Raw genomic sequence first — 23,734 nt, forward strand, 5'->3', positions numbered from 1 at the left:
TGTCCACTGCTAGGAAAATGAAGGGTTAATTATCTCAACCATTACAGGGAAGTGTTTATTTTTAAAATTCTGAAATTGTTGTTAAAATATGGAATACTTAACTACCAATAATAATTTATTTTTTTTAATACCATAATGATAAGCAAGGGACAACATTTAATATTTGGCAATGAAAGCTTCTTGATGCATTATAATTTCTATTTCTAAAATTCATTGGAGAAAATAAGAATAGGAAATACATTGGAGCATCAATTTGGAACTGAATATAGTGTAAATGTTTAGACAATAGGGACCATTCTCTTCAACAATCTAAACATTTAAAATTCGAAGTTTGGGAAATCACCTCCTTTTAAATAGGAGGTCCAGGGACTATTCCTACGTGGAAACCTTTAAGCCAGGTCTTATAACTGGCATTTCTGAGCAATCATCTGCACAATGCAACCAAGAGTATTGGTAACTTACTTATATTTCAATACATGAGCTTTCTTTTCTAATAAATCATACTGCTCCCTCAGACTTTCAATAACTGCTGGCCTCCTGCTTTTCAGGTTCATTTAGCATAATTGCTTTTCAGATTGTACAATGTCAAAGATTTAAGTATTGCTGGTTTACTTTGCACAAAATTAATCCATGAAAAAGAAGATTAACATATTTTAATGCACATTTATTTGAAATAAATAATACTTTAAAACAATAAGATCATAATACTTTAAAATAATTCTGGCAAATAGCTTTCATGTAATGTTTTGGTAATGTGCTGTGTGCAACATTGATTCTTCTGTATCAGTAATTCCTTAATGTTCACTTTTCATGATAGCTAGTTCTTTGGTTCATGAATTATCTATCATCTAAAAATAAAGATTATGATTAGGCTCAATGTTTGAATAGACCTATTGACTATTTTTCATGCTTTGTAGATTATAAACACAACTAAATATTGCAGAATGCAAAGACAACTCAAGTCATTAGCAGATCTTTACATATCTTAAATTTTTTTCTCTCCCAGCCATATAATATTTAAGTAATTTAGATCCACTATGGAACAAAGAACATTGAAAAAGATATGCAAAAAGGAATGGGAATGGTGGGTGATTTCAAATGGCCTGATTGTTTTGCATCTGTGCTATAAAATTCCATACAGTTATAATCCCATCATTATAATGGTGTATTATCCATCATTTATTTTCTGTCACACGTGATATTCTGAAGAAGAGTTCTAGCAGACCCAAAACATTATCTCTGTTTTTCTCTCCATAGATGCTCTACAACATGTTTCATTTTTATTTTTCCTTTTGATTTTATGTGAGATGACTATATCGTTCCATTTTCTTTTGGGGATGGGAAATTGTCACTTATACTGAACTAGCTGGAACATTTTTCTTGTTTAAGCAAGTATTTTTAAAACCTTAAATCTTTTTGGCTTTCAGATGTGTGGTTCAATCATACTTGGAGTGGCAGTATGGCTTCGTGTGAGCAAAGAGGCGAAGAAGGTGACAATGACTGTTGTTTTTCAGAAGTATTCCCAATGTAAAGGAGTTACAATCGACTTTCTATATTAAAAAAAGGGGTTTGCTTTAATGGGGCTGTTTTCTCAACCTCCCCCAGCGGCTTGAGGCACATTCTAGTCAATAAAGAGCTTCTTTGTTTGGAATGTAGTCATTGTTACAATGTAGGAAAGAAAGCAGCAAAAAATGTATACCTTAAAATCATATGAACAGGAATCAGATAAGCTGTTTTAGTAAGGTTGATTTGAGGGATAACTATTGGGTAGGATCCCAGGGAGGTCACCCATGCTATTTCTTGAAATAGTGCCCCATAATCTTTTATGTATTAATTATATTTTTTAAATGCATTTCTGCCCTTCAGTATTGTGTTGAAGCGTCCATCCAGATTATCCTCCTTGGTAAAAAAATGATTGAGAGGAGATTTTATTGAGGCATATAAGATTGATTGACATGTTTAGATAGAACTGCCATTAACTGATGATCCAATGGCTGGGAAAGGCAGATTTTACTTTTAACAAAAGATGTGGATGCGCAATGATTGGGAATAAGGGAGTAGGTATTGAAAGGATAATGGTGTGTTTTTTGAAGGATGTGAAAAACTTTTTTATGCAGTGTGTAAAAAGGGCTGAGGAGTGGAAGATGGGGTTTAATTTAGATAAATGTGAGGTGCTGCATTTTGGAAAAGCAAATCAGAGCTAAACTTATACACTTAATGGTAAGGTCCTGGGGAGTGTTGTCAAAGAGACCTTGGAGTGCAGGTTCATAGTTCCTTGAAAGTGGAGTCTCAGCTAGAGATGATATTGAGGAAGGCATTTGGTATGCTTTCCTTTAGTGGTCACAGCATTGAGTATAGGAGTTGGGGGGGGGGTCATGTTGCGGCTGTACAGGATGCTTGGTTAGGCCACATGTAGAATATTGCTTGCAGTTCTAGTCTTGTTCCTAACAGAAGGATGTTGTGAAACTTACAAGGGTTCATAAAGGATTTACAAGATATTGCCAGGGTTGGAGGGCTTGAGCTGTAGGAAAAGGCTGAATAGGCTGGGGCTGTTTGCCCTGGAGTGTCGGAGGCTGGGAGGTGACTTTGTAGAGGTTTATAATATCATGAGGGGCATGAATAGGATAAGTAGACAAGGTCTTTTCCCTGGGTGGGGGAGTCCAGAACTAGAGGGCATAGGTTTAGGGTGAGAGGAGAAAGATTTAATAGGAACCTAAGAGACAACTTTTTCATGCAGAGGGTGGTGCGTGTATGGAATGAGCTGCCAGAGAAAGTGGTGGTGGCTGGTACAATTTATAACATTTAAAAGGCATCTGGATGGGTATGCGAATAGGACGGGTTTAGAGAGATATGGGCCAAATGCTGGCACATGGGAACTAGATTAGGTTGGGATATCTGGTTGGTATGGATGAGTTGGCCTGAAGGTTCTGTTTCTGTGCTATACATCTCTATGACTATGACTCTATAATTAGAACTTGCTACCCTGGGGGAGGTTAGAAATGAAAAGGGGTGATTTCAAAAGGAAACTAAATGGACAGTTGACGGGAGAAAAAAATATTGTAGGGCTGAGTGGATAGAACATTGATGAGCCCAAAATGAATTAAATGGTTAGAATAAAGTTCCAGAGGTTTGCAAATGTCTCTGAATCCACAGACAAACCAATTGGTGGGGATTTGGGTTTCTAATAAATTACAAATTGCTTTGCTTAATGTACCACACACCTTCCAATATTGTAAACTTTCGAAACAATTTATAATAAATTTAAAAAATGCAAACCTTGGCAAAGTACACTTTTAAACTAAACTGTAATTAAAGTGTTATTTTAATGTATCATCTCCTTTTCACTGCAGATGGTAGATATGGAAGAATTTTACCCTGCTATAAATCTTCTGATTACTGTTGGGTCTATCATTATGGTGCTTGGATTTCTTGGTTGTTGTGGAGCTATTAAAGAAAGCAAATGCATGTTAATTTTGGTATGTATTTGTCTTTGATTGCTAATTATATTTGTAAGATGTCAAGAGGTGAATTTCATGGCGACTGTGATATAAATCTGATCATCAATGGAAATGAAATTCAGGGAGAGCTTGTGTAATGGGCAGCTGATTCAATATTTTATATGCCATCACCCAAAGCTGCCCCATTGTTGATTTCCATCACTGATGGAAGAGATTATTTTCCTGTTTTAAAGGTTTTAATTTGCAATACATCCTTGTTTTCTTTGGCACTGTGCTTTGTACCAACAACTTTGCACAGTGGTTTCATGATTCTGAATGACCTTGTTGATTTTTTGCATGATAAAGTCCAGATTTTATACCAAAATGGAAGGGCGACTTTTAAGATGCAGTAACTGAAAGGCCACAGCAAAACTATCTTTCTTAGCTTTGAAAATGTTGAGACAGCAGGTAGAATTGGGGATATTGATAACATAACAATTGTTATGCCATCAACAAATTTGGTGACCATACCTTCACAGTCTTTATCAACACTGTGCCAGTGAGTAGAGCTATATGTGAGTACTCAAGTATACATATAAACAGGTGAATTTGCAGCAGAAGATCACCATTTGGTCCTCAAGCCTGGTTTGCCTTTCAATAAGATCATGACTGATTTGATAACTCCATGTTGCTGCCTTCTTCCAATTTGACCTTGCATTGCCTTGCTTTATAATACCTTGAAAATATTCAAAAACACTATTTCCAGTGGCTTTACAGCAAAAGAATTCCAAAGTTTCACCACCCTCCAAGAAAATTTCTTCCGAATTCTGTCTTAAATGGGCAAACTCTTATTTTTAAACAATGACATGTCATTCCATATTCTCCCTCAAGATGAGCCATCCTCTTAACATGCACCCAGTCAGGACCCTTCAGGAGCTCACTTCTAACTCTTCTAACTGCATGCCTTTTCAATCCACTAATTTCAGGTATTAATCTGGAAAATCTTCTCTGAACTTCCACCAAAAATACCCTACAAATCTTCTCAAAACTCGCTAACCCTTGATATAATTTAATTTAATCGCCCTCACAATAAGTGTTAACTTCCATAATTACTTGCTGTGCCTACATACAAACCTTTAGAACATAGAACAATACAGCACAGAACAGGCCCTTCGGCCCACGATGTTGTGCCGAACTTCTATCCTAGATTAAGCACCCATCCATGTACCTATCCAAATGCCGCTTAAAGGTCGCCAATGAATCTGACTCTACCACTCCCTCGGGCAGCGCATTCCATGCCCCCACCACTCTCTGGGTAAAGAACCCACCCCTGACATCTCCCCTATACCTTCCACCCTTCACCTTAAATTTATGTCCCCTTGTAACACTTTGGTGACTCGTGCATCTGACTATTCAGATGCCTGTGCATATACCATCTAGGATAATGTGCTTTTTTTTACCCTTGCTGTCAATTTCACATTTTACATGTTACAGTGTATTTGCGAAATCTACATAACTCCATTCAATCAGTCATAGAGATGTACAGCATGGAAACAGACCCTTCAGTTCAACTTGTCCATGCCGACCAGATATCCCACCCCAATCTAGTCCCACCTACCAGCACCCAGCCCATATCCCTCCAAACCTTTCCTATTCATATACCCATCCAGCTTCCTTTTAAATGTTGCAATTGTACCAGCCTCCACCACTTCCACTGCCAGCCCATTCCACACATGTAACACGCTCTTTGTGAAAAAGTTGCCCCTCAGTACTCTTTTATATCTTTCCCCTCTCACCCTAAACCTACGCCCTCTAGTTCTGGACTACCTCACCCAGGGAAAAGACCTTGTCTATTTACCCTATCCATGCCCCTCATGATTTTATAAACCTGTATGAGGTCACCCCTCAGCCTTAAACCCTCCAGGGAAAACAGCCCCAGCCTTGTCAACCTCTCCCTATAGCTCAAATCCTCCAACCCTGGCAACATCCTTGTTAATCTTTTCTGAACCCTTTCAAGTTTCATGACTTCCTTCTGATAGGAAGGAGGACAGAATTGCATGCAATATTCCAAAAGTGACCTAACCAATGTCCTGTACAGCTGCAACATGACCTCCCAACTCCTATACTCAATACTCTGACCAATAAATGAAAGCATGCCAAATGCCACCTTCACTATCCTGTGATTCTACTTTCAAGGGGCTAAAAACCTGCACTCCAAGGTCTCTTTGTTCAGCAACACTCCCTAGAACCTTAGCATTAAGTGGAAAAGTCCTGCTAAGATTTGCTTTCCCAAAATGCAGCACCTCACATTTATCTAAATTAAACTCCATCTGCCACTCCTCAGCCCATTGGCCCATCTGATCAAGATCCCATTGTAATCTGAGGTACCCTTCTTCGCTGTCTTCTACACCTCCAATTTTGGTGTCATCTGAAGACTTAATAACTATACCTGTTATGCTCACATCCAAATCATTTATGTAAATGATGAAAAGTAGAGGACCCAGCACCAATCCTTGTGACACTCCACTGGTCACAGGCCTCCAGTCTGAAAAACAACCCTCCACCACTAACCCCCTATCTTCTAACTTTGAACCAGTTCTTTATCCAAAGGGCTAATTCTCTTTGTATTCCGTGCGACCTAATCTTGCTAACCAGTCTCCCATGGGGAACCTTGCCGAATATCTTACTGAAGTCCATATGGAACGCGTCTACTGCTCAGCCCTCATCAATCGTCTTTATTATCTCTTCAAAAAACTCAATCAAGTTTGAGAGACATGACTTCACACGCACAAAGCCATGTTGACTAGATTCTCCTGTTCCTTGAATGCTGCCTGATCTGCTGCGCTTTTCCAGCAACAAATTTTTCAGCTCTGATCTCCAGCATCTGCAGTCCTCACTTTCTCCTATCCCTAATCTGTCCTTGCCTTTCCAACTACAGTGGAAACTTGATTATCCAAACAGGATGGGGGGCACTATTTCATTCAGATAATCGATTATTCGGAAAATTGATTAAATGCCTTTCCTCTAGGGCTTGGAGTTTTAAGGTCTGCTCCCCGTTCAGGAGACTGCAGCAACACACATTCTGCAACACCCGCCCCCAACACTGCCCGTGCGACCGCACCCCCCCCACGCCCCCCATCCCAGCACAGAGCACGTGAGCCCCCACCCCCAACACCTCTCCATGCCTGCACCCCAAGTCCAACCCCGTCCCCCCGCCCCCAACCCTGTCCCCCATCCCCAACCCGGTCCAACCCCGTCCAACTCCACCCCCATGTCCCAACCCTGCCCCCAAACCTGTTCCAACACTGCCCCTGTCCCCCAGCACAAAGCGCACGACTCACCTCCGACCTCTCTGGACATCCTGACTGCACACCAGCAATAAGACTCCAAAAAGTCTCCAAATAGCGCACAGACACAGCCACAGCCACACACAGAACTTTTAACTGCAACTTTTTAACAGGTTCCACGTTTGCCCTGCACAGGACAATGTTGGAGAGATTATTCCTGGGACGACGGTGGGATGTATATTAGGGTACGCCCCTCTATAGAACTCCAGGGAATGTGTGGGGAGAGAGAGGGGGGCGGGAAGTCAGTCATTTGGAGATGGTGCCTGTTTAACCACTGTAAACAAAAGACGCGATCACTGTTGGAAACAAGTCTCTGATGTAATGTTTCTATCGACCTCAAGATCTCCTTCAGATAATTTGATTTTCGGATAATTGGTATTCGGATAATCGGGATTCCCCTGTATATGTACATCCTGTCCCTCAGGATTCCCTCCAACAACATGCCCACCACTGACATCAGACTCACCGGTCTATTGTTCCCTGGCTTGTCCTTACCACCCTTCTTAAATAGTGGCACCACTTAAGTCAACCTCCAGTCTTCTGGCACCTCACCTGTGACTATCAATAGTACAAATATCTCAGCAAGGGGCCCAGCAATCACTTTCCTAACTTCCCACAGAGTTCCAGGGTACACCCAGGTCCCGTATTTATGTGTTTCAAGACATCCAGTCCTCCTCTATAATATGGGCATTTTTCAAGATGTTACCATCTATTTCCTTACATTCTATATCTTCCATAACCTTTTTCACAGTAAACACTTATGCAAAATACTCATTTAGTATCTCCCCCATCCCCTCCTGCTCCACACAAAGGCCGCCTTGCTGATCTTTGAGAGGCCATATTCTCTCCCTTGTTACCCTTTTGTCCTTACTGTATTTATAAAAAACCCTTCAGATTCTGTTTCTCTATTTGCCAAAGCTATCTCATATATCCCCTTTTTGCCCTCCTGATTTCCCTCTTAAGTGTACTCCTACTGCCTTTATACTCTTCCAAGGATTCACTTGATCTATGCTGTCTATAGCTGACATATGCTTCCTTCATTTTCTTAATGAAACCTTCAATTTCTCTAGTCATCCAGCATTCCCTACACCTACCAGCGTTTCCTTTCACCCTAACTGGAATATACGATCTCTGGACTCCCGTTATCTCATTTCTGAAGGCTTCCCATTTTCCAGCCATCCCTTTCCCTACGAACATCTGCTCCCACTCAGAATGGGCAAAGGATAGGTATGTCCTCTTCACAACTCATTTTCCTCCATATACTTGTGTTATCAACAAATTCAGTGACCACACCTTCAATCACTTCATCCAATTCACTTATGTAACTTGTAAACATTTGAGACCCTGATACTGTTCCTTTGGCACACCACTTGTTTCATCACGCCAACTAGAAAAAGAAACATTAAGGTCTCCCTTCTTCCCCCTGTTAGCTAGCCAATCATCTATTCATGCCAATATATTATTCTCAGCTACATGAGCTTGTATTTCTGTAATTGATGTAGTATCTTACCAACTGCCTTCAGAAAATCTAAGTACACTACATCCACCAGTTTCCCTTTATCTATGGCACATATTACTTCTTCAAAGAGCTCTAGCAAGCCAGTTAAACATGGTTTCTTTTACACAAGACCATGTTGACTCTGCCATGTTACGTTGAATTTTATCTAAGGACCCTGATGTAATGTCGTTAATAGCTTCCAAGATTTTCCTGATGCCAGTTGTTAAGATAATTGGCCTTTCGTGTCCTACTTTCTGTTTTCCTTTTTAAATAACGTAGTTACATTTCTATTTTAATGGAAGCCTCCCCAAATTTAGGGAATTTTAGAAAATATCATTTCATAGTTACTTCTTTTAGGATCCTCGAAAAAAATGCATCAGATCCATAAACTTGTCAGCCAACAGTTTCAAGAATTTGCTCAGTGCCACCTCCCTGGTGGTTCTAATATACTTGAGTTTCTCCTCCCCTTCCATTTCCTGCTTGAAAGCTATTTCAGGGATGTTAGTTGTATCCTGTACAGTGAAGGCTGATGCAAACAAAAACTATTCTATTCCTCAACCATCTGCTTATTTTCCATTATTATCTCTCCTATTCATGGTTCTCATTCCATACAAAGCTCTCCTCTAAGAATAAAGAATGGCATGAAGCCAGCTGTATAATGGTGGTGTTAGCTTGCATTGCCCTAAGGCAGGTCTAGCAGAAAGTCATTACTTGCAATATGTCAGAACTTTATTCTGTGTAGCCATGTAGCTAAGTCACAAAAACTATTTTGTTAAGTTTGTCATACTTATGATATTGTTTTAACTTCCACTTGCAAAACACTGGATGTGGTAAATGTCAACACTGTCACTATTTTGTGGTAAATATGAAGTTTTATTTTTAATCAATATTTTCAGTCTTTTGTTTGCTCTTGATTCTCAACTCAGATTTTCCCTTTCTTGGAAGTGGCAGGAAGGAAAATAATCAGATTGGCACCAAGAGATACCCACCTCCTTCTCACCACCTCGGCAACAACTGCACCACCAAAGACATTAAGTGGGGTTGATTAATGAACCACTTGAGGACCTTGACCTGCCACCATGGATTAGGGATGTGGATTGGGGGGGTGGGTCAAGGTTTTGACCATTCAAACTGACCACTTTTCCACACAGCAGGTCTGGCAGCATCAGTGGAGAGAGAAACAGAATTAATGTCTCGAGTCCAATGAACTACTTCTTGAATGTCCATTTGGGATTTGTTTCAGGAGGCTTTCTCACTGGTAGCAAAGTTTCTTGCCCTTAAAGCTGGTCCCTTTCCTCATTTAGGCTGGAACTTTCTTCTCTTTGCTCCCTATTTCTTAGATTGTTGTAGATGTTAAAAAAATGTATGATGGGCAAATCCAATAAAGTGGAGCAAATGTGGCATAAGATGCAGATTGAAAACATAAGCCCATATTTCACAAAATACTTGAATAAATCATAGTCTCCTTGACATTTGCATCCAATTGGCAGAAAAGATGGTCAGAAATTCAACAAAGATCAAAAAAGCACGATATAGAGTTATTCTTAGTGGAGGCAATGGCAACAAAGATTTATGCACAGTGGATAAATGAAGACACAACTTAAAATAATGGCTGAATGTGTCTAAGTCTTTGGATATAATTATCCGCTGTCATACATTCTTCATTTTGTTATCTTTCTCTTGTTTCACAGTTCTTTATCGGACTGCTTCTTATTCTGACTTTTCAGATAACTGCAGGTATTCTAGGTGTTGTTTATAAATCTAAGGTAATCCTTTCCATATGTTTGCATTTCATTCAAAAACATAGTAATTGAAATAATTTCTAGTTTGATCCAGAATACATTAGTGCTGAAACAAACACTCTGTTTCTTTATTCAAGATTGCATCAATGTTAAATGAAACATATTATGAACTTATCCCATTAAATAAGCAAGAAGAAAAATTTAGGAAAGAGGTAGAAGATTTCCAGGAGGAGGTAAGTCTGATCCTAAATTTATATCAATACTCCAATGCTCTTCCATTCAAGACAATAATACAGAGAAATTCTTATGTACAGGGCAACCTCGATAATCTGAAAAGCACTGGCAGGGAGTATTTTGTTCAGATAATTGAATATTTGGATAATAAGATCCTTTATCTGAACATCCAAAAACTGAAAAGCTCCGAAATCCGAAGGTTTTTCTGTGAAGTTTTTTTTCTCATTGGCAAGCAAGCAAGCAGTTAACCCAAGTCGACACCCACTCGATGTGTGTCACTCTGATGCGACATTGAGGGCGTGGCCAATCACCGACAGGCCTGAGCTTTCTCTGTGAATGTCCCCAAGTCGACACACATTCGATGTATGTCACTCAGATGCGACGTGGGGGGGGGAACATGGCCAAGCATGTTCTTAGTTAGAAGTCTACTTCTCTGGTAAGATTTTTAGAAATTTCACCATTAAATTGTCACATTCTGAAAACCGAAAAATTCTGAAAAACAGCTGATCCTGAGCATTTCGGATAAAGGATCTTGTACCTGTACAGTTTACTCAAGCATCGGGAACGTAAGATCTTGTTTGGATAATCTGAAATTCAGATAATCGATGTTCAGATAATCGAGGTTGCCCTGTAGATATCCCAAATAAAGTGCTTCCTATTGTGCTGCAGTCTTATTATCAAGACTGGATGAGTGCATTGCCTTTCTGGGAATGTTCTGAGAGTTCAATTCCTGCGTTGGCAAATGGATTCAACAAATATCTGCAATTAAGAGTCTAATAATGGCTATGAGACTCTTGTCAATCATTTGAAAAACCCAACTGCTGGACTGATGCCCTTTAGAGAAGGAAACTGCTATCCTTACCTGGTCTGATTTATATGCGACTTCAGACCCACTGTAGTGTAGTTGACTCTTAACTGCCCTCTGGGCAATAAATTATGTACAATAATTCGAGTCAAGGCTGCAACAATAACTTGCTATATAAATGGGCTTTAACATTGTAAAGCATTCCAAAGCTTTTCAAACCACCAGCACAAATTCCAGCCATTCAGTGGGCTTCAGTTTAAAGTTATGACTTTACTTCAGTGCAAAAATAGTATAAGTGCCTTACTAAGTATGATCCTATTAATGACTGAAGTGCCTGTCTATGATCAAAAATTGGCAAGATTCCACATTGCATTGGGAATAAATAATAATTTTGCGTGCACAATATAAGAACTTTATAGCTAAATTATATTAATCTCGGCTAGAGCCGCTGAAGTTGGAACCAGGAGTGTGTTACTCTTCTCTGCCATTCAATTATTTTATATGAGACATATGTCTTTGTACTTCCCACTTGTGGGTTGCCAAATCTGAGCCAAATTACATGATAGTGGACAGCAGTGGATGTACCTGCGGGGTCAGTATGGTCCTACCACTCCTTTGCAGGGAAGATTTCCTGTCTTTGATGTCCACCACTAATAGTTATTAGATTTCTATTGACACTTCTTCTTATTTTCACACATTGTTTTTGTTTTTAAAAATGCCAGAAGAACCCTGGAGAAGATAGACTAGTCTGCAGAACAACCAGCAATTAAGTCTCACAGTAAGATTGAATTGTGCCTTTCTTTGTCTTCCAAGAAGTCCCATTTGGCACAGTTATACTGCACTCGCTGTAATCCATAGCATCTCATTGGTATGTAATAACCACCTGATGGCCATACTTATTCAGCCAAGTTTTAAAAGTGACTTAACGAGGAAACCTTGGTTGCACTTGACTAGACTATTTCAAAAGGTAGTTAAGGGGCAGCCACATGTCTCTGGATCTCGAGTCAGGTATAAGCTGGATCAGGTAAGGACAGTAGATTTCCTTCCAGGTACATTTAACTCCAAACCCAAAGCATCGTGGTGACTCTTAACTACCCTCTGGGATGGGCAATAAATACTAATCTAGCCAGTGATGCTCTCTTCCCTGTGAATTAGCAAAAAAAAAGTGACTTCTATGTCTATTAGTGATAGTTCCATGGCCTCCATTACTGAGACTAGTTTTCAATTGCAGATTTATTTATTAATTCCAACAGCTAGTAGGACTTGCACCTTGAACTTTAGCCTGAACCTCAGGATACTAGTCCACCAACATTACCACTACTTCACTGTGTCCCTTGAGGCCAAGTCAGTTTTTGAAATGAGATTCTAGTTCAGCAAATTTTGAGGGTAGCCTCTGGAGCATTGAAAGTACCTGAGTGGGTCAACTTGTCAGTGATAATATGCTTTCTTAATTCTTCATTTTTAAAATTTAGATTTGGCTTTCTGATTAGAAACTCAGTTGTTTCCTGGTATAACAGCATCAAACAATGGACAGGAACAGAGTCAAGAAAGGCCATAACTTGTTGACTTGCTTTCTGTTCACAGCTATGTATCATTCTCTGCTTCAAAAATTCATCTTACTATCTCTTAAGAATTGTAATAATCCCTACTCCAACCACTTCTGATACAAAACATTCTACTTCTCATGATTTGAACCAGAGACTTCAACACACTTATTAACTTTTAATGGGAACTGTTGCTTAAATGTGTATTACATCTAAATCGCATCTATAAAGACAAAGAAAGGTTATGTAAAATAAAAAAAGTGGAGCTTTTCTTCAATGCTAAGGTCTTTGACTTATAATTATGTATTGCAACTTTTCTCTCTGTTTTACCTTTCTTTCCTGGCATAAGAAACAGTGTTGTGGTCTGCTGCATGGATATCAGGACTGGACAGAAGCATCCATTCCACCATCCTGCAACTGTATAGATAAGCAGGCGTGTGTCACAACAGAAAATGGAAAATCTGTTTGGGCTCAGGTACTTTATATTGTGAAATTGACAGATATAAAAGAAACTTGCTTCAAGCTTTTAGTGTTGAACTTGAACTACTGCAAAATTTCTGCTCAGATACTGCAGGTTCAAATACAATAAGATCTGGACAATAATGAAGCTTGGGCTGACAAGTGGCAAGCAACATTTCCACCACAGAAGTGCCAGGCAATGACAACCTCTAATAAGAAACAATCTGATCACTGCTCCTTAAAATTCAATGATGTTACCATCACTGAATTCCCATTATCAACACCCTGAGGGTTACCATTGACTGGAAACTCAACTGGACTCGCCACATAAACAGTAGCTATAAGAAAAGGTCAGAAAGTAGGAACACAGTGCCGAGTAACTCCCCACCTGACTCCCCAAAGCCTGTCCACCATTCACAAGCGCTGCTCCTTATTTGTAGATTGTGATCCCTAGTTCTGGGCTTCCTTTTATCCAATCTTTTGGATATCCTTTGATTACAGATAGCACATTGTTTCAACTGAAGACATCAGAGTATTGATGTTGTAAGCCATCATTTCCTGTGCCTATGAGTGAAGTAAGAATATAAGGGAAAAGCCTCAGTGAATGTGGTATTGTCCCTATTGTATAAGGGTTGGATATGTAACTGCTCACATTGGGTGAACTTAAATTCTAGCTTTTTGTGATTCATGCAAGAAAGGGGAGACACACCACACTCTGATGGGCTACAGCAGAAGGAAATAGATAAAAAGTCTTCCAGTCTACTGGAAGATTTATTAGAATTTTTGAGGAGGTAACAAGCAGTATAGATAAGAGGAACAAGAAGATGTAATATATTTGGACTTTAAAAAGGTGTTCAATAAGGTATTACACATAATGATGCTTAACGTCGGGTGTCATATTTTAGCGTAGATGCTTGATGAATTAACAGAAGACAGATAGTTGGGAAAAGAGGAAGGGTCATTTTCAGGCCAACAAGCTGTAACTTGTAAATTGTGGAGTGCCACAGAAATTGGTATTGGAGTTACAATTATTTACAATATAAATCAATAACTCGGACAAGGGACATGAATGTGCTTATGGCAAGTTTGCAAAAGAGACAAGTTGTGAGGATGACACAGAGGAATATAGACAGGACATGTGAGTGGGTAAAAACTTGGCAGATGGTATATAATGGTGGGAAACTGAGAGTTTAACAGGTTTTAGCAGATCTGCAAATTGCACTGTTTGCAAGTTTACCCTCAACACTTATCCCTCTTTATTTTCTTTTCATTATCTTTCGGTTTTTAAAACTTTCCCAAGCCTCTGACTTAGAATGATCTTTCCCACATTGTACTTTCTGTTTTCCTTCAATTTGATGATAACCTTAACATCCCTGATTATTCATTGTTAGCTTAACCATTTCTAGAATCTATGTTCCTCATTCGAATATGTTTTTTTGTGATCTCTGTATATTTTCCAAAATGTCTGCCATTGTTCCCCAACTGCCTTTGCAGATTAACTCCTTCAGAAGTTCACTCAGGCTAGCTCTGCCCTCATTCCTTTGTAATTACCTTTTTTTTAAGTTTAGCATAGTTATTACAGACCCATGTTTCTCACTGTCAAACTGAATGCTCAAGGTCCCTGTTTTCTAGGGGATCTTTTTACTCTGAGGTCAATTATTAAACCTACCTCATTACACATCATTGGATCCAAAATAACTTGATCTCTGGATTCAGAACATATTGTTCTCGGAAACTGTTCCAAATATAGTCTGAATTCTTCCTTGTCACTGCCTCAGTGAATCTGACTTTATTAATCTGCATGAAAATTAAAGTCATCCGTGATTAGCGTAGTTTTTTTACATGTCCTTATTTATTCTCTGCTGTACTGGATAATTACTGTTTGGGGGCTTATACACTACTCCTACCAGTGTTGTCTTGTCTTTTTGATCTTTCTTAACCTCCACCCATATGGCTTCTACATTTCTTGCTATTGTTCTTATTCCAGCTCATACTAGCAACCTCCCCAACTACCCTTCCTTTCCTTTCCCAGAACAATTTGTTCTGAATCCAAAGATCAAGTTTTTTGGATCTGATGATGTGTAATGAGGTCCTTTGAAAAGTCATGTACCCCTGAATATTTCATTCCCAGTTTTGATTTCCTGGTATCTAATGGCTACAAGATCATACCCGTTTACCTCTATTTGTACCACTGATTTACTTCAATTGTTCCACATGCTATTAGCATTCAAGTCATTACTTTTTTCCTTTTCATTGTTTCTTTCCTCTTTGACCCTGTTTTTATATGTTCTAACATGTGGGCGGCACGGTGGCACAGTGGTTAGCACTGTTGCCTCACAGCGCCGGAGACCCGGGTTCATTTCCCGCCTCAGGCGACTAACTGTGTGGAGTTTGCACGTTCTCCCCGTGTCTGCGTGGGTTTCCTCCGGGTGCTCCGGTTTCCTCCCACAGTCACAAAGATGTGCAGGTTAGGTGAATTGGCCATGCTAAATTGCCCGTAGTGTTAGGTAAGGGGTAGATGTAGATGTAGGGGTATGGGTGGGTTACGCTTCGGCGGGGCGGTGTGGACTTGTTGGGCCGAAGGGCCTGTTTCCACACTGTAAGTAATCTAATCTAATCTAATCTAATCTAATCTAAACACCCTGTCCCTTCCTGTCGTATTCTGGGTATCATTATCCAAATAGCTGCCCTCAAATGCTGCTATATCATTTTGGTTTATGAAAGCCTAACCTATTTATCAGTTTTCAATACATCAGCCCCTCCATCCCAGAAATTAGTGTAGCGTATATCTTTTATACAGCCTCTAATGTTATTGTATCTTTTCTCAAATATGGGGACCAACACTCTACACATTACTCCATGCTAATACATTACTCACAATGCCATGAGCACCTGTCTTATCCGATTATCTTTTATGCAGCACCTTATCGAATGCCTTCAGGAAATCCAAATCCTCCATATCTACTGGGTCCATTTTATTAACTTTAGCAAAATTGTCAAATCTGACCTCCCTTTCACAGAACTATTCTTTAAATAATGGGCTTTGCTTCATCTGACATTTCACACCCAACATTCATTTGCACTTCCCTGGATGCGTGCAGCTCCAATGGTGCTCAAGAAGCTCAACACTCTCCAGGAGAAACAACCTTGTTTATTTGACATCTATCTTCCCCTTTCCTCTCTGCACAGTAGCAGCAGTGTTTGCCAACTAGAAAAGCACAAAAATAACTCACCGATGTTCTTTTGCCAGCACCTTTCAAAACTGTGATATCCATTAAGTAGGAAGATAGGAGCAACAGATGCATGGAAGTCACACAGTGTCCTGAAATGACACAATATTTGCACTCTTTCATCATTGCTAGGTCAAAAAAACCCCTCCCTTACAACACTGTGGGTGCACTTGCACCCCAAGGAATGCAGCATTCACAAAGCAGCTCATCTTCTCCTTCTCCTGTTTGACAAATTAAACAAAACTCAGCATCCTCCACTCCCACCTAGAACTGCATTGAAGTACCAGCCTATTATTTGTATAAACCTTTTGTCCTTGAGCCAATGACTTTCTAGTTATGGACTGAGACTGCTATCATTGAGCCAAGGCTAGTATTAAAGCCAGAGAACTTGAAAATGGTTGAATGCGTCAAATCTCTAGTTCCGGATGAGGCACTTAGAGAGCAGAGTGGGAATCAGTGTATTGTGTTATTGTCACATTCTTGGCTAAATAGAGATTGAGAGTGTTGTGTAGCGTGCAAGAGTGAACAGTCCTCTTTGTATGCAATGTTACAAATTGACTGTGAGGCATAATGAGAAGCCGAGGGAATTAAGGCAGTGCTTTTAGTCTTATATTCCTCCATTTGAAAGTAGGAATGAAAATTTGTGCTGCTACTGAGAAAATGCATTTATAAGGTAATAATTTAAGGCATCGATCTTAACTGACACAGAATATTTTGCCTAAAACTGGGGATAAAACCTGCAAGATGCAGCTAACTTTAAGAAGGTGTCTCGCCATTGCATGAGGTCCATGATGATTCAGCAGGAAGGTATTCCCCCTCCCCCTCCCCACACCATCTTCTCTCGTCTGAGATTATCTGTGAGGTTCCATCTTTTTTTCCTCCCTTTGTCAAAGCTTCAGTGAAGATCAGTGTTAGCGCCTTTGAAATGGGAAGTAGGAGATCAGTGGAAAGTTGTAGAAATGCTTTCCCTATAACTAATGTGCCAATCCATAATGTTGCTTTCACCTAACCTAATACTTTGGACACACTTAACATTTTTAAAATTTTGTTTCTTTCCCCACTCTAGCCCTGTATCAGTGCCATTAATGACATATTGAAAGCAAACCTCATTTTAATAATTGGCATAGCCTTTGGACTGGCAGTGATTGAGGTAAAACAATGTCACGAATTCTTTCCCATTTCAGTAGATACATTGACCATTTTCTGTTATTAATTCTGCTGTGTTCTCTTTAGATCTTTGGATTGGCCTTCTCTATGATCCTGTATTGCCAAATCAAGAACAAGTGAAAACGAGAGTTTTCTTCAGTCAGTGCATTAGTTCATTACAGATATTTTGTCTTGGGCATATGACTCATTCTTGTGCTTAAATTGTAGTTTTGAAATTCTGATTAATTTGATTTCAACCTAGAATGTAACTCAGCCATTTGTGCTTCTCATTATGTCCTGTTGATTTACTATATGTGCATGTACAGATGCATCCTGCTATCTTGCAAAATGGTGTCGCAGTTGAAAGTGAGGCCATTCACTTTGTCTTATTTGCAGGCTGGGCGATTGTGAAGTGAACAGAACTTGCAGCCCTTAGGTTTAGTGTGCTTTTAAAAACCAATTTCCTTGTAATGTTGAATTCTTCCGCAGCGATGAAGCTGTATTTGAGTCGAATAAAAGTTTACTGTAGCAGATAAAAACTGCTTATGAAATAATTGATCAAAAGGTGAGAGACTCTTTGAAGAATGGGTGGGGGAGCGGTGGAATGGTCTATGCCAGGAACATGAAAGAGGTCCAACACTTTGGTAGATTGTCATGCATGAAACAGAAAACAAAATGTGGGCTGTGAACGAGGCTGTAACTTAGTAGTAGAGTAATGGTGGAAGGATGCTTTTCTGACCAGAAATCTCTGACCAGTGGTGTTTCGCAGGGATCAGTGCTGGGATGCCTGATGTTTGTAATATGTCAATGAGTTGGAGGTGAATATAGGTGGCCTAGTCAGTAAGTTTGCAGATGGCACAAAGATTGGGGAGCTGTGGATAGTGAGAAGAATTGCCAGAGGATTAGGCAGTATATAGATAGGTTAGATACTTGGGCATAGAAATGGCATGTGGAATTTAATCTGGACAAATGCGAGGTGATTTTTATTTTTGGATGATCTAATGGAGGAGGGATGTGGCAGTAAATGGCAGAGTCCTTGGTAGCATCAATATACAAATGGATCTGGGCGTTACAGGTCCACGGTTGGCTGAAAGTGGGAACACAAGTGGACAAAATGATCAAGAAGGCACACAGCATGTTTGCCTTCATTGGGCGGGGTATGGAACATTAAAAAAATTGGCAAGTCACGTTTCAGCTTTATAGAACTTTAGTTAGGCCACATTTGGGATAATGTGTACAGTTCTGGTCGCCATACTACAAAAAGGATGTGGAGGCTTTGGAGAGGATACAGGATGTTGTCTGGTTTGGAGGGTATTATCTATGAGGAGAGATTGGACAAACCTGGTTTGTTTTCACTTGAATGTCAATGGATGACCCATGATCTGATAGAAGTTTACAAAATTGTCAGAGGCATGGATAGAATGGATAGTCAGAGCCTTTTTCCCAGGGCAGAAATGTCAATTTCCAGGGATCATAGGTTTAAGATAAAAAGGTGTAAATTTTAAGGAGATGTGAGAGGCAAGTGTTTTACACAGAGGGTGGTAAGCGCTTGGAATGCACTGCTGGTAGAGTTGGTCACGGCAGATACAATAGCAATGTTTAAGAGACATATATGAAAATAGGAACAGAAAGATGTGAACCACATAGAGGCATAGGTTTTTAGTTGAGAAAGGCATGATGTTTTGGTGCAATGTTGGTGGGATGAAGGGCTATTCCTGTGCTATATTGCTCTTTGTTCTAAGTGTTTTGCATTACTGTCACATAATATATTAATCCTCACTGACTCTAGAGGACCAGAACATGCTTCAGTTCATCAGGATATAGAGCTGAATTAATATTGATATGAATTTTGCAGAAAGAACAATTAAGTTATTAGTGCTCACTCTTCAGTAAATTAGGCAGAAATTTCCTGCGTCTACACATGCACTTGAACACAGAGATCAGTAGGTTGCTGCCTGAGTTGTCTTGCTCCTTCCTAAGCATTCTTATATCTCACTGAAGGGCTCAGCATTCATGTACACACAAGATGTGATCCTTAACCACTAAACATGTCAGAAGCAGGTAACTTGTCCATTCAAGTGGAAACTAATTTTTAATAGCATATTAAGTATAAATTACTACCAGGCAGCCCCTCTAGAACTGAAAATTTATTTCTTAAAAAAATTTTAGTCTCATTTCTTAAGATTTACTTTGTTTCACTTTCAGCAGAATAACTTACAAGCCTTTTCTCTGAAAAATATTTCTAGTTTAACGAGCCATTGTTTGGTGATTAGAGTCTCACTAGAACACAACTGTTGTCTGGACAACTTTTAGTAAGTTTTTTGGAATAGGAAACAAGCCCAATTTGATGTCCCCCCAGTTGAGGACAATTGAATTTGTACTGATGGGAATTTTTAGAAAACATTTTGTTAGACACCGTTTAAGTGGAAACTGTTATATTTGGAAAAAGCTGACTATTTTAGGAATGGCAACTGTTTTGTAATTGTTTTTAAGACTGAAGAGCAAGGCAAAATGGTTAAAATCGGTTTGTGGCATTTCCATGGCTGCCGCTTGTGTGTTTGTAGTGATTTAATGGTAAATGAGCCAAAGCCTTATATGATTACTTTTTGAGGAAGTTAAAAATGAATAGGTGTCTGTGCATTGTGGATTGTAAATTTTACATGGGTTTATAATCACTGGAATTACAGATTTTCTTTTGTAAGTAATAAGAAAAATATATAAACTGAGCATGGATACTGTATGTGAAATGTACTTGTGTGAATAGTTTTTATTCCAATATTATTTATCAGTTAAAAGGAACAACCTGAGGATGCTGGAAATCTGAAACCAGAACAGTAATTGCTGGAAAAACACAACAGGTCTGGCAGTGTTGGTGGAGAGAAAGCAGACCTTTCTGAAGAATGGTCACTGAACCTGAAACATCAACTCTGCTTTCCACAGATGCTGACAGACCTGTTTTTGCAACAATTTTGGTTTTATTTCTAACTTTTTGGGGGGTTTGTAGTCTACAGTCCATCCCTTGGGATTATGCTAAAAGGGGCATAAATTAGGCTGAGACTTGGGGAGACTGATTCTGGACAAACACTAATAACTCTGTTTAATTTTGAAATATGACAGCCTTTTTGTGCAGCCCTTTCATGACTGTGGGAGAAGGTACGACTGTACTGCATCATTTTCCTGTCCTCATTTAACTTCACTCACAATGGTCCTTACTCTTTTAAAAACTTTGTTCATACAACTTTCTTTTCTTTTCATTTTGTGTCATCATATTCAATTCCATTATATTTGTGCTTTCTTTCATTATTTTGCTTTATTCTTATAGGGAATGTAGGCATTAATAGAAAGATTAGTGCTTTCTTTTCCCCACCCCTAATTACCCTTGAACTGAATGGTTTGCTAGGCCATTACTGAGAGCAGTTAAGAGTCAGCCACATTACTGCATGTCTGAGGTCACATGTAGGCCATATGGATAGGGACGGCAGCTTTCTTTCCCCTAAGGGACATCCACATGTCCCTTTTTATTTCCCAATAATCTAATGTTAGTTGTTGTGATCACCATGACTAACACTAGCTTTTAATTCCAGGATATGTTCATTAATTGAATTCAAGTTCCATCAATTGCTGTGGTGGTTTTGAACTCTGAGCATTTGCCTGTCTCTGGATTACTAGCCCAGCGACATTATCACTGATCCATCATCTCCCCTGATTTCGCATTTATAACATGCCTTTTGATGCTTAATCTATCTTTTGTTTTATTTCATTTTCCTTCATGGCCTTGATTTTTTTTTTTAGCTTTGTTTTAAGGTCCAGGTAGGAGTACCAAATGGCTTGGTAACTTTGCTTTGCATGATTACAGGTTCATCCATTGTATTCAGAATCATTTACTTAAATGATTCCCATATTTCCTGCATTTCTTAAACATTCCTCAAATCTGCTAGGCCCCCTCTGACAAAGTTTTGAGCCCAAAGGTTTGTGCTGTTAAATTTGATTCACTAGAAAAACAGTCAGTGGTTCTGAGCGCATATATATTTGGGGAGGCAATAGCCCAATGGTTATTATCACTAGACCTGCTTATCCAGAAACTCAGCTAACATCTGGGCACCCAGGTTTGAATCCCACCACAGAATCTGAATTCAGTAACAAAAGGATGTCTGGAATTAAGAATCTACTGATGAACATGATACCATTAGCGATTGTCATATAAACCCATTTCTGTCACCAATATCCCTCAAGGAAATCTGCCATCCCTACCTACTTTGGCCTACATGTGACTCCAGAATCACAGCAGTGTTCTTGACTCTCAAATACCCTTTGGGCGCTTAGGAATGGACAAGGAATGCTGGCTTAGCCAGTGTGCTTGCATCCTGTGAATGAGAAATAACAATGTTACATCCGTTTGTTACAAATGAGAGAGAATATAATCATACTTCAACTGGTAGCATTTTAATGGGGTGAAAGAATAGAGAAATTTAAAAGAATAATTACAACTGAGAATGAACAGTCAAAAAAAAATTCCCTGGTTGATGAATCAAGGAGGCAAATTTAGAGAAGAATATTATTAAAACAGCGAAATAACTAATGCATATAATTATCAAAGCTTTAGTTTATTCTGATGTTTGAGAAGCCCCTGGAAGAAAAGTGGAAAATAATGCAAAAAAATGGGATTTAAATAAATATTAATAATGGGGATAATTAATATTGATATTAATGTTAATATTAATTATGATTAATGGGGAATAATTACCTCTTGTGCTGATTTATTTTCTTTCACAATAATGTACATTGCAGATTTGTGAATGTAAATATTTTAATTTTAAACTGCTGGGGCTGTATTTCCCGCACAATTTCATTTATTAATGTTTTATTGATCATGCTAACTTTAATCTTCATACGGAAGCCCTGACCACACTTTTTTCTTTTTTAGTGTGTGTGCTTTCCAAAAGAAAAATCTGAGCTCTCTTCTGCAAATCAATTATCATCCAGATTTCTGGTACAAAGCTAGTTTTCTTCCTAATGTTTTGCAGTTTGAACAGCAGTGCTTGGTACTGCGAGTCTCCTTAATGACGATAATGCTGAATGAAGTGGAGCAATTTCTAACTACACAATGGACAATATTTGCTTTGCAATCAGCCTTTTGAAATATTGCCAGATTTGTGACCCATAGTTGCAACATTTTTCAGTGCGGGTAGTATGATTGGTTTTACCACAAGTTTTAACAATATATAAACGAACAAGCACTTTATACTTGAAACGATTGTCATTTATTTCAATTAAGTAGAGCAATAATTATGTTTGTTTTCATGAGTGATCGAACTGTTTCTTTTACAGAAACAACTTTATTTGGCAATTTTATGATTGTTACTGTTATATAGTTAGAATGAATACATATTGGGTAATTTTGTTCTAGGTATGATGGCCATTTGTGCAACAGTCAAAGGGCCAGGAAACTCACATTATATTATCTTCAATATCTTGGGTCAATTTTATGACTAAACTGTTATCTCTGAACATTTGCATAAAACATTCATATTTGAAAATGAAGAAAATAAAGTATTGTGTTTGAGCAAATAAGAGGGCTATTGAAATCTGGAGTCATAGAGTCATAGAGATGTACAACACAGAAACAGACCCTTTTGTTCCTACTCATTCATGCTGACCAGATATCCTACACTAATCTAGTCCCCTGTGCCACCACTTGGCCCATATTTCTCCAAACCCTTCCTATTCATATACCCATCCAGATGCCTTTTTAATGTTGTAATTGTGCCAGGATCCACCACTTTCTCTGGCAGCTCATCCATACCCGCACCACCCTCTGTATGAAAGGTTGCACCTTGTGTCCCTTATAAATCTTTCCCCTCTCATCCTAAACCTATACCCTCTAGTTCTGGACTCCCCCACACAGGAGAAAATACCTTGTTTATTTACCCTATCCATGCCCCTCATGATTTTATAAGCTTCTATAAATTCACCCCTCAGCCTCTGATGCTCCAGGGAAAATAGCCCTAGCTCTTCCTATAGTTCAAATCCTCCAACCTGGCAACATCCTTGTAAATAATTTCTCAACTCTTCCAAGTTTCACAACATCCTTCCTATAGAAGGGAGGCCAGAATTGCACACAATATTCCAAAATTGGCCTAACCAATGTCCTGCATAGCTGCAACATGACCTCCCAACTCCTATAGTCAAATCTTTGACCTTCTGGATCACCAGGAACAATGAGGCAGAAAATACAATGCTTAAGAAGAGAATTGGATTGATATTTGAAAATAGACTGTAAGACATAGGAGGT

At 39.0% G+C, this 23,734-nt stretch overlaps 1 protein-coding gene across 3 annotated transcripts in view; it reads left to right on the top strand.

The window, feature by feature from the left end:
- The window catches only part of LOC140457907 (tetraspanin-8-like), a 41,814-nt gene extending 18,521 nt beyond the window's left edge, over nt 1–23,293 (top strand). Inside the window, exons 2-8 of one of the 3 annotated variants that reach the window (XM_072551683.1) lie at nt 1,428–1,490; nt 3,351–3,476; nt 9,974–10,048; nt 10,162–10,257; nt 12,957–13,082; nt 17,363–17,446; nt 17,530–23,292. In XM_072551683.1, coding sequence (XP_072407784.1) covers nt 1,428–1,490; nt 3,351–3,476; nt 9,974–10,048; nt 10,162–10,257; nt 12,957–13,082; nt 17,363–17,446; nt 17,530–17,583 — 624 coding nt within the window. In that variant the 3' untranslated portion in view covers nt 17,584–23,292. Of the gene's footprint in view, nt 1–1,427; nt 1,491–3,350; nt 3,477–9,973; nt 10,049–10,161; nt 10,258–12,956; nt 13,083–17,362; nt 17,447–17,529 lie in introns of all 3 variants that reach the window. The other 2 variants (XM_072551682.1, XM_072551684.1) reach the window with 2 other exon arrangements.
- The last annotated feature ends 441 nt before the right edge of the window (nt 23,294–23,734 follow it).

Source organism: Chiloscyllium punctatum, chromosome 32 (genome assembly GCF_047496795.1).
Source record: "Chiloscyllium punctatum isolate Juve2018m chromosome 32, sChiPun1.3, whole genome shotgun sequence".
NCBI classification, from domain to species: domain Eukaryota; kingdom Metazoa; phylum Chordata; class Chondrichthyes; order Orectolobiformes; family Hemiscylliidae; genus Chiloscyllium; species Chiloscyllium punctatum.